This window comes from Sprattus sprattus, assembly GCF_963457725.1.
Source record: "Sprattus sprattus genome assembly, chromosome: 1".
NCBI classification, from domain to species: Eukaryota; Metazoa; Chordata; class Actinopteri; order Clupeiformes; family Clupeidae; genus Sprattus; species Sprattus sprattus.
Genome location: NC_137920.1, coordinates 37,637,240 through 37,649,312, shown reverse-complemented (window position 1 = coordinate 37,649,312; position 12,073 = coordinate 37,637,240). Strand labels below are relative to the sequence as shown.

The window sequence follows — 12,073 nt, the reverse complement described above, 5'->3', positions numbered from 1 at the left end:
ATGCATTGGACACCCCTATACAGCAGTAATAAATCAAAATTTGCACAAGCACTCAAAATGTTTCTCTGTTAAAGTACACATAATATGTTGTTTATCATTTGCCTCCGATAAAGGTCAGATGAACTTAATGGTACATAATGCCCATGATTCTCTATTTAGAATCTGGGACATCTGGTGATTAATCATTTACAGGTCCTCCTTTATTCAGGCTCACAGAAATGGTGTAAGTGAATCAATATAGTCGACACAAAGCACTTCCATTTAGAATGCTAGTTGGTCTTAAGGCCCAAGTAGGTGTAACAGACATGACAAAAGCCTAGAATTGAATATTCTTGAGGGCTTGGACATCAAGACACATTACATACACATATACTAACACCACCTACCTTACACATACAAGTCAAAGCCCTGATCAGAATCCTAGAATCTGTGGCACTACAGTCCAGGGCCGCCATCCCATCAACCTAGATGTTCTTTATAAATTCTACTAAGAATAATGGGTAAAAACAAACATGAACAATGTGCAGAGCTGGTTCTGACTCAATTCAGAAGACACAGGCTGCTAATGCAGCAAGGGGTTCTGTACCAACTGTTAATATATAGAGGTTGAATACTTTCTCTTCCACTTAACAAAACACTATGAGATTGATACATTTGAGATCATTACTGCAGCATGTTTTGATTCATACTGTAACATGACAGTGTTCATTGACGGATAGAAAATAGAAAAATAAAACACTAATTGAGGCTCTTTTTATAAGGCTGGTTTGCTACTGCCTCAAATCAAATGGTGTTCGCAGTAGGAGCACAACTACATTGATTTAAAATCAACAACCTTGAGTAGCCCTTGGGTCAATACAGTGTAACATGTTTTATAAACGATCCTATGTAAACTCGAGAATATTGGGATATGCTCTTCCATTTGATATTAAATAAATCATGGTCTTATAACAGGCTGAGTACAAAATGGAGGTGCAAGCGCTCAAACAAACGATGGAGAAAGATCAGAATGAAGAGCCTGCACTCCAAATTAAGGGAAAAATACAGAAAAAAGGCTGACTAGTGAACGTTTGTAGTGTATAGATTAATTGCACTTTTCGCATGACTTGCAGACATTAAAAGTGTTCTTTTGTTGACTTTATATGTTGAATTGTTAAGCCCATTAGCAGTTAGACCTACTGCTCTTTAGGTTTTTCAGCTGTTTTAGAAGGACAAGATAAATCACTCCTTACAGAATGCTGGTCTCCACCTTCAATGACAAAAACTTCTTTCCCACTGCCCAACACAAACCTGGTTAGTCTGATGTATGATATGGCCAACAAGACCCCGATTATACTTCCATATATCAAATTAGGTAAAAAACACTGAAAAAATGTTGACAAGTGGACATTTATAGTGTACAGGTTAATTGCACTTTCAGCACTTTTTGCATGACTTGCAGACATTAAAAGTCTTCTATTTCTGACTTTATAGATGGAAATGTTCAGTCCATTAGGAGTTAGAGCTACTGCTTTTTACGTTTTTCAGTTGATTTAGAAGAATTAGATGAATCACTCCGTACAGGTGTTTGGTCTCCACCTTCAACAACAAAAGCTGCTCTCCCACTGCCCATCATAAACCTGGTTGCTCTGTTGTATAATAGGGCCAACAAGACACCAGGAATTCCAGACATTGCACCAACAGATGATCCTTGTATCCCATCAGTTGCCCCAACAATTGCCCCTACAAGAGCTCCGATGAAGGCCATCATTACGACCCCTAATGGCTTTGAGTAATATCTCAGAAATGTCATAGTCTCTTTCTGGTAACCACGCCTCATTGTCTGCATCGCCTTTTTTTCTGTACCCATCTCTTTAACAGAATCCTGATGGTGGAATGCAGCTCCACCCTGGCTAGTCTCAGCCACTGTAAGAGAAAGAAATGGTTAAAACAATTACACAATTCAATAATTCATCCAACAATGTATTAATCCATGGTTTATTAGAATCACACTGAAGTTTTGCTAGCATTAGATTGGTTTAGAAATTCAGATTGTTCCAATGCAATTTCAGCCAAACTTCCTCATACTGGTTTCTGATGCCCAGAGAGAAAATGCATACACTTGTCTGTTCCTGTGAGACCAGGCCCCATGTTATGGACTTCAAGAAGATCTAAATGAGGATTGACACAAATAAAAAATAACTACGTCACTTTTCCCTATTCAGAGAAAGGACTTTTCACTCACTGTTTGGAGGTAAGAATTCACTGCTGTCACTCTTCTTCATTGTTCCCCCTGTGTTATCGTCATTTATCTCCTTCTCCAGTTTCCCAAGTCGTTCCCTCGAACCCAGTTCCATCTTCTCCCATTTTATATATGATATATTTTGATAATTGTAAAAGAAGAAAATTTGATGTTAAACAATGCAGCCATCTCTATTTATCTCTTTAATGTATGATGTGCCTTTATTTAACCTAGTTTATTATATCAACTGTGGCAATCATTTTGGAGGAATTTGTAAAACATGATTATGAAATGTATCGACACAGATGATCTTACATTGCATCACACACATGATGTGACAGAAGTAAATAGATTATACTGTAACCATACTGATACATGCCAACTAGCGAAATGCTCTTTTCGCTTTGAGTGGGCGTGTCGTGGCATGTGGAAATAGTATAAAGACAGTTAGAAAGCTAGCCAGTCACTTGTCTTTATATCATAACACAGAATTACACATCTAGTAGGGTACCAGGAACAACACCCCCTTACAGGAGCCTCCAATCTCTTTGTTTAGCAAATTAAACGACCAAATTAAGTCATAATCCAGCAATTGTCAAATTGTCAGAGACAACAACAAACAATTTGACAACTTGATTGGCCGCTGCTAGCGAAATTCGCTCCTTGTTTGCATAGGATTAAACTTCTACAAACTTTTTGGGTTCACTTAGCCCAACTTATTAATGGGATAGAGAATATCGCTTGGCTGGAATTTGTCAGTAGGCCCCTAAGGGTTACATAAGGGTAACAATGACGTGATGGCACTGGGCCACTGGCAAGCTTTTAGGACTTTTGAAGCCTAAAATTCCTAGAGTTCCGCGCCAGATATCAGAATAAAACTCTACTCACGCTTGCCTCACGGGTGCAATACCATATGCCGTGTCATCATATTTGGTAGAATGAAGGACAAATAAGTTGTGAATAGTATCACCGTTTTTTAAATGTATTGGTCTGTTAATAGCCGTATAACAGCTGATTTCCAAGGTGAAGTTGGCAATTTTTTTCAATATGCCAAAAAAACGTCATTAGAGGAACTAGTCTTTGCTAGCCTGACGATGTCATACTCATAATTCTAGTCAGAATATGAGTCTGATACTGAACCATTGGGCTGTGATTATGGGGCGTGTTTCAACGAACCAGGGGGAAAAAATGCCTATTCGCTCAATTGGATACCTAGAACCAATCAGAGCAACGTAGTATAACCATCTGATACATTAAAACTTTAACCTGATCCCGTAGGAAGGAACGCAAAAACATCTTTTCGATCGACAAATGCCTTGATTGCGTTTCTCTGTTCCTCTTTCAAAATGAATGCGCTGTCAATATCTGTTGAGATATGCCTGCTCACGTTACTAATTAGCAGCAAGGCTAGCTAGCTACTATGTGTTTCAATGGATTTTTGGTGTAAGCGCGTTAGCAATGACCTAACAATAATGGTATAGAGCACTTCAGTTAAGACATACAATCCTCGGCAACATTTGTGTTGCACACATACAACTAACGGAGTCAATGTAGACATAAAAAAAGGCATAATTTACATAAAATATGTCCCACTTACAAGCTCCCGATACGCCGCCATCTTGGGAGGATTTCGAATCTACCGCTTGATCATCTGTCCATCATCGTATAAAGTCCGCCCTGACAATTTGATTGGTACGGCGTAATCCGACCGATGATACTCTCTCCCAACTAGCTCAAAGCCAGACCGAATCTCCCAGACCAAACATTTTGTGGGCGGAGTTCGGGCTGGTATCCAGGCTAGAGAAACATTGTAGGGCAATGCTTCTAATTGTTGGTCAAAGCCAAAGGATCTCCAAGAGTAGGAATTAAGAACGATTACAATTAAAACAAGATATAGGACTAAGACTTGCCATTTGCAAAGAATAGAAAAAGATTAGACAACTCACCTTGAAGTTTTAGTTCGATACGTACATCATTTTCCTGTACATTTTAAAATGGCTGATGAAAAAGTTTGACTGGTTTTGTTTCATTTCTTAAAGGGACATGCAGAAGGTAAGCCTGATCTAGGTACCTAACCCCAACCCTTGTATTTTATATGGTCATTGTTTTCAGTATGCATCTGTACTATGATTTACTACGAATGTCATGTTTATTTTGAACCATGTTGGTGATGGCCAGTTTTTCTGTATCAATTACTATGACTGTCACACATTCCTTGCACTTTAACCCAAAGACTTTTAACTCGTACCCTCTTCATATGCTTAAGCAAAACTGACACATGTAACAAGTGAGAATATTACAAATGTTGTGTACAGTTCCTATGAAAAATAAAGGAACTTCTAACTCAAATTAAATAAAGTGTTATTAAATTAATTTCATAATTGAATGTAATTCTGCCACAAACAAGTTTTTAAAAAGCTCAAAACCTCTCTTGTGCAAATATATTTAGTTTGAGGCACCTAAAGTGGGTGTGCCCTGATACAGCTTGTCAATCTAGCTACTCAGCGTCAGACATTTGGCTTTGAATTAGCAGTGAAGGAGAGTTACTATAGAGAAGAGAGTGAGACATGTAAATGTTAATGGAGAAAACATGGGCCGACACAGACCACCAACACAGATTCTCAGTTGTATTTATTTACTACAGACACATCTAGATGAACTGATCCGGATATTCTTTAGTAAATCTGAATGGTCTCACTTTAAATGTATTTTTTTCTGCCTTTGTAGGCATTTGAAGATGAAGAGTTTGAGTTTCTTTCTGGTTGGCTACACTATATTGTATGTGAAAATAGTTCAGCCATTTAACTGAGACTTGAAATCTTCAACCATGCATCAGTGTTCAGCACTGGTCAACAAAATGAAATCCAGTTATTGTACAGAATTCATGTACAGTTGCTTACATTACCATACTGCCCTCATGGATTGGACACCCTATAAAGCAGTAATCAGTCACACTGTATTGCACAAGCACTCAAAAAGTGTATCTGTTAAAGTACACATAATGTGTTGCTTATCATTAGCCTCCGATAAAGGTCAGATGAACTTAATGGTGCATAATGCCCAGGATTCTCTATTTAGAATCGGGGATATCTGGATATCTGGTGATTAATCATTTACAGGTCCTCCTGTATTCCGCCTCACATAAATGGTTTAAGTGAAACAATATAGTCGACACAAAGCACTTCCATTTAGAATGCTGGTTGGTCTTAAGGCCCAAGTAGGTGTAACATACATGACAAAAGCCCAGAATTGGATATTCTTGAGGGCTTGAACATCAAGACAAATTATACGTCTATATTGTTCCTTTTTTATCTGTTTATTTTTGTAGGAAGATCCTTTGATCTGTATTCTTTTAACCCCATTTTGAAAAACAAAGAATCTTGCCATCTTTTCACTGGCTTTAAAGGGGAGCTCAGGGAAGAATTTTGCATGTCATTCTAGTCGCGTTTTAAATGAAGCCCCTTTCCGGGCACATTATGGTCCAAGGGGGCACACTCTTTCAGAGCAATGGTCAGCTTAGAAATGCATTCAATAGAACATGTTCAAAAGACCCATGCTTGTCCATTCGAAAACAATAAGTCCAATCAGAAGTCCCCACTGAGGCGTTTGGGGGGGTGGTGGGGGTCACAGTGATTTCCATGGATTAAGGAGTGAATAAGAATTCCATAGTTCCTCCAAAGGGGGCGACACACTCCTACTGCTGCGGAGGAGTGCGGTCCCACCCTCCCTGTGCTGTACGCTTGAAGATCTGGGGCTGGCCCCCGGGGAAGAGGCTGTCTGCGGTGGGGTGGTCCAGGAGGAACTGGATAGTGGACTTGATGTGCTGCACGAAGTGTGGAGGCTCAGCCATCGGGGATGTAGACAGGTACTGGCAAGACAGAAGAATAAAGGCCGTAACTTTTCAATGTGCATGTGCAGGAAAATAACGATCAATGCCACAAACAAAACAACTGTCTAAAATGGCTTCTTTCACATATGAAATCTGCAACTGTAAGATTATCAATAACGCAATCTTTAATGAACTGCCATTCCCACTTAAGGGGCAGGTATACTACCGCACAGCTTCACACAATGTGGACACGGACACGCGCATCTATACAGTGTAATCAAGTATACTTAGTATTAACCAAGTGTAAACTCAATCACAGTGTTTGAAATAACATCTCTACGTTGTGTGAATCTACAGCAAGACTTCATTTTTATTTTTCCATAACCATTTGCATGTCTAGCTGGTCTGTTAACATTCCTATGATGTGGAGTCATGTGGATTGGTTGTGTAATGGTGTTGACACATACAAAAAGAAAATGAACACCACAAAGATACCACAGTAGGTTTCAGTGAAAACCTTTTTCTGCGTCTTCTTCCTACCTGTAAGATGGTATCGTCATCCTGCGCCAACCAGAAGGCAATGTCCCTGTTGGGTGACCACTTGCATGAGCCTATTTCCACTTGCTCTTTGCTTGAGTCATAGATCTCAGCCATCTGAAAACCACAACATATCAAACCAACATTAAATTCAAAACCAAGTAGTTACCCTCTATTCATGCCCCTACGATGCAAAAAGCAAAACAAGCCAAAGACCCAAGTAATGATACAGCAGGAGTGGTCAGCCATCTAGTCTTGTGTCTCAAGTCCTGGCGCTGTGGCGTTTTGTGCTTGTGTTTAAAGTTCTGGCGCTGTGGCAAATGGTGCTTGATTACCTGTCCCCCGGTAAAGGTGCGTGCTGAGCGCAGGTCCTCTGCTGGTCCTCGGGTTGGGAACGTGGCTGGGAACACCTCCCCTGTTTTTACATTCACACCTGCAGAAAGAACCAGATGTGCGGTGAGATACACAGTTCATGAGGAAACTGGACTGCACCAAGGCATCGCAGCGCAAACACTAAACTGCACAGCATGACTTACATTTTTGTCTACTTATACATTTCTGGTTTTGACAAACAAAGGGAGCATTTCAAGAACACTGGAAAGACGAGGGAAGTGAATTAATGCTGGACGTGGCTATTCATTTTTCAGCACAATACTCAGGTGAAACTCTCCTGTTTCTCCTTGTGCAGAGTGCTGACTGGAATTTCCGTGATTATGTGTGGATTACAGGAGCTAACTACCTTCCCATTCCACGTCTTCTTAGCCAGATCATCACCTACTTTTTTGGGCCTTGGACTTTGCACAAATAACAATAGCATTTCTTAATCTTCTCTAATAAGCATAATGCTAGAGCGGTTTTGCGCAGTGGCATTTCAACAAGGCCCTGCATCGAGCTTGGCATTTTCTTTTGAGCGTTAATGGTAGAAAAGTAGAGCCATACCTATTCCATACACCACTGGCCGATGAACCCCTTCCACAACCTCATCATTCATTTCTGAAAGAGATGCCATGTGAAACTGACTAAGAACCAGAGACAACCAAGACATGAAGGTCAATGTAATGTGCAGAAACACTGCTAACCTGTGATGCAACATGTCTCTAGGTGTATCTCCTCCTGCTGTTTCTGAAAGGCCGCTATGATAAAGAGTAAAATTCACATAAACACACACGTATAGACACTCAAAGGTGACAGGAGTAAATCTGGCTTGTTTTTTTTTCTAATCAAAGGACTGTTAGAAGCAGAGGTGACGCACCCAAAAGATTAAGGCTGAGTTTGTGGGACGTTTGTGATTCATCATCAAATCCCCCAACTAGGTGAAGCTCAAGTCTAAAACAATAGAGAGATAACACAATGTCAGGGACACGCAAACGCCACTGGAGGCAATCTTGAGAAAAAAAAAAATCTACTTTCAGTCTGGAGAATACAGTTTTGGTTGGTGTCTAAATAGTGAATTGCAGTCTCTGCCATTAAATTGGGATAATTAATGCTAGTTCTCCAAACTGCCCGGGTAGAATACCTGCCATCCTTCACATCACCGGTTAAGGAGGTGACAGCCTTCACTATGAGAGGCACCTCAGACCACGTTCTTGACCCATCACAGTGGGCCAGGCATGCGGCTCCACTCCCTATATTAAAACAAAAACGCAGATTACAAATGTATCCGTCAGCGTTATATTCTAAAGTGCAAGTTATTGTTTTCATGTAGTTTCTTACCTGTGTGTCGCAACAGAACTAAGTGACAGGTGGTTGCATCCGCAGACCCAATGACGGTGACAGATTCTGTGGACACACACACATTGTTCGTTGCATCTGCCTGTCTTTGATGAACTGGATTCAATTCAGACATTATTGGAACATGGTTGTATAACTCACGGTCTGATGGAGTTGTGGCTGCAAACTCCCGTTGCTGCACATATAACAGGCACTTCGGGTCAATAGTAGCCGGTTTCTCACTACGGAACACTCGAGCGTTCTCCTACAGGATTACAACACAGCTTTAGGTACAATATAGTAATGTAACAGTTATGTACCCCGAGAATATATACATACACAATCTTTGTAACGACCAAAATAACTGATAGAGCCATCACTATGAACCTTATCTAACAAATAAACCAACTTCTTTCGTAACGTTAGCTTCACAAACGTCAGCGAGCTAATGGTTGTACCTGCAAGTGTGAATGCTTGCTGAATAACTCTGCTGTTGTGCTCACGCGGTCAATTTTACGATTCTGTGAGAATAGTGGCATGTCTTCGTAGATTATATCCAAGCTGTCTCATATTATTTTTCGACACCGCTAAGTGTTTACTAAAATAGGTACTACTAGCTTAGATAAAACTATCCTTTGCATCCTAATGCCACTTCCTGGTTGTTACGCCTTTATTGAGGTATGTTTGTCTTCATTTTACGGTAGTGCGGCCACGATTAGGGACCATGCTGCTATTGGTCAATCTGCGATTTCGACTTCCGGCTCGCAAAAAATATGCGCATTTTCAGCGCTTGCATGTCAAGAAACACAATTACTAGGTTTCACTCGATTCACTCGATAAAATGGTACACAATTAGCATTTTCAGCGCTTGCATGTCAAGAAACACAATTGGTATGTTTCACTCGATAAAATGGTACACAATTAGCAGTTAGGTTTCAGTCGATAAAATAATAAATAAACTTTTTTTCATTTAGGAGACAAACTGCCACACAACTAGTAGGGAAGTTTCAGTCTTGCTTCAGCAGGGAGACGAACCTACAATCTTCTCGTTTCTAGACTGCTTCTAATTACTAAACTGCTTCTCTACCTCCTAGACCACTGTCGGTTGATAGTGAAGGGATTATTTATTTGGTATTTGTGCGGCCCATAAAATTAATTATTATTTATTATTATTAGTTAAGGCACTGGTAATATTGGCATGGCCCATACATACACGTACCAGTTTAGGCAATGTACAGCTAATATTGGCATGGCCCTTACATGTACGGACCAGTTTAGGCACTGTACAGCTAATGTTGGCATGGCCCTTACATGAACGGACCAGTTTAGGCACTGTACAGCTAAAATTGGCATGGCCCTTACATACACGGACCAGTTTAGGCACTGTACAGCTAATATTGGCATGGTCCTTACATACACGGACCAGTTTAGGCACTGTACAGCTAATATTGGCATGGCCCTTACATGTACCGACCAGTTTAGGCACTGTACAGCTAATATTGGCATGGCCCTTACATGTACCGACCAGTTTAGGCACTGTACAGCTAATATTGGCATGGCCCTTACATGAACGGACCAGTTTAAGCACTGTACAGGTAATATTGGCATGGCCCTAGTTAGCAGGTAGATTTCAATCGATAAAATAATAAGTAAGAATCATTCCTTGACATTTACATATTGATTTAGCAGACGCATCAGCAGGGACACTAATTGACACACAAGTAGTAGTGGAGTTTTAGGCGTCGAAGTAGATGCTTCAGCAGGGAGACGAACCTACAATCTTCTCATTACTAGACTGCTTCTTATTACTAAACTGCTACTCTACCTCCTGGACCACTGTCGATTGATAGTGACAGGATCATTTATTAGGTATTTATTACGCCCATAAAATTAATTATTATGTATTATTAGTTAAGGCACTGTACAGGTAATATTGGCATGGCCCTTACATCTAGGGAGCAGTTAAGGCACTGTACAGGTAATATTGGCATGGCCCTTACATGTACGGGTCATGCCAATATTAGCTGTACAGTGCCTAAACTGGTCCGTGTAAGGGCCATGCCAACATTAGCTGTACAGTGCCTAAACTGGTCCGTGTATGTAAGGGCCATGCCAATATTAGCTGTACAGTGCCTAAACTAGTCCGTACATGTAAGGGCCATGCCAATATTAGCTGTACAGTGCCTTAACTAATAATAATAAATAATAATTAATTTTATGGGCGTCACAAATTCCTAATAAATGATTCTGTCACTATCAACTGACAGTGGTCCAGGAGGTAGAGAAACAGTTTAGTAATAAGAAGCAGTCTAGTAATGAGAAGATTGTAGGTTCGTCTCCCTGCTGAAGCATCTACTTCGACGCCTAAAACTCCACTACTACTTGTGTGTCAATTAGTGTCCCTGCTGATGCGTCTGCTAAATCAATATGTAAATGTCAAGGAATGATTCTTACTTATTATTTTATCGATTGAAATCTACCTGCTAACTAGGGCCATGCCAATATTACCTGTACAGTGCTTAAACTGGTCCGTTCATGTAAGGGCCATGCCAATATTAGCTGTACAGTGCCTAAACTGGTCGGTACATGTAAGGGCCATGCCAATATTAGCTGTACAGTGCCTAAACTGGTCGGTACATGTAAGGGCCATGCCAATATTAGCTGTACAGTGCCTAAACTGGTCCGTGTATGTAAGGACCATGCCAATATTAGCTGTACAGTGCCTAAACTGGTCCGTGTATGTAAGGGCCATGCCAATTTTAGCTGTACAGTGCCTAAACTGGTCCGTTCATGTAAGGGCCATGCCAACATTAGCTGTACAGTGCCTAAACTGGTCCGTACATGTAAGGGCCATGCCAATATTAGCTGTACATTGCCTAAACTGGTACGTGTATGTATGGGCCATGCCAATATTACCAGTGCCTTAACTAATAATAATAAATAATAATTAATTTTATGGGCCGCACAAATACCAAATAAATAATCCCTTCACTATCAACCGACAGTGGTCTAGGAGGTAGAGAAGCAGTTTAGTAATTAGAAGCAGTCTAGAAACGAGAAGATTGTAGGTTCGTCTCCCTGCTGAAGCAAGACTGAAACTTCCCTACTAGTTGTGTGGCAGTTTGTCTCCTAAATGAAAAAAAGTTTATTTATTATTTTATCGACTGAAACCTAACTGCTAATTGTGTACCATTTTATCGAGTGAAACATACCAATTGTGTTTCTTGACATGCAAGCGCTGAAAATGCTAATTGTGTACCATTTTATCGAGTGAATCGAGTGAAACCTAGTAATTGTGTTTCTTGACATGCAAGCGCTGAAAATGCGCATATTTTTTGCGAGCCGGAAGTCGAAATCGCAGATTGACCAATAGCAGCATGGTCCCTAATCGTGGCCGCACTACCGTAAAATGAAGACAAACATACCTCCTTTATTTCGTCGTCCTGTTTACGTACATGTGATACACCACCGCTGTTTTGATTGGTTACTTGACCGTTCCTTTAAGGTGCATGGCTGAAAAGCTATACCGAGGTCTTGTTACTTAAAATGTTTCTTAAACTACTCTCCTGCTAGTATGACACACTCCAGATCATATCACATCGCTACACTCAGATATGACACAAATGTTTAAACTGGCATTATGGTTACATACCTTTGTTACTAACATTGAGCCCACGAAAGTATGTGAATTCCACAACACAGTTTTGCATTTTCACTGCGCTGTTCACTTAACAGCAGAGTACATGCTACGCAAAATGCACAACGTTAAGGGATAC

General features: G+C 40.4%; 1 protein-coding gene across 1 annotated transcript; it reads right to left on the bottom strand.

Moving 5' to 3' along the window:
- Positions 1-5,518: 5,518 nt before the first annotated feature.
- Positions 5,519-8,949, bottom strand: ntan1 (N-terminal asparagine amidase). The gene is made up of 10 exons (XM_080837014.1): positions 8,756-8,949; positions 8,460-8,562; positions 8,301-8,366; positions 8,104-8,212; positions 7,840-7,913; positions 7,667-7,720; positions 7,527-7,580; positions 6,923-7,020; positions 6,591-6,704; positions 5,519-6,089 (listed from the first exon to the last, which is right to left on the bottom strand). Exons 1-10 carry the CDS (start codon positions 8,834-8,836, stop codon positions 5,916-5,918), a joined length of 927 nt encoding a protein of 308 aa, XP_080693140.1. The 5' UTR covers positions 8,837-8,949; the 3' UTR covers positions 5,519-5,915.
- Between the last annotated feature and the right edge of the window lie 3,124 nt (positions 8,950-12,073).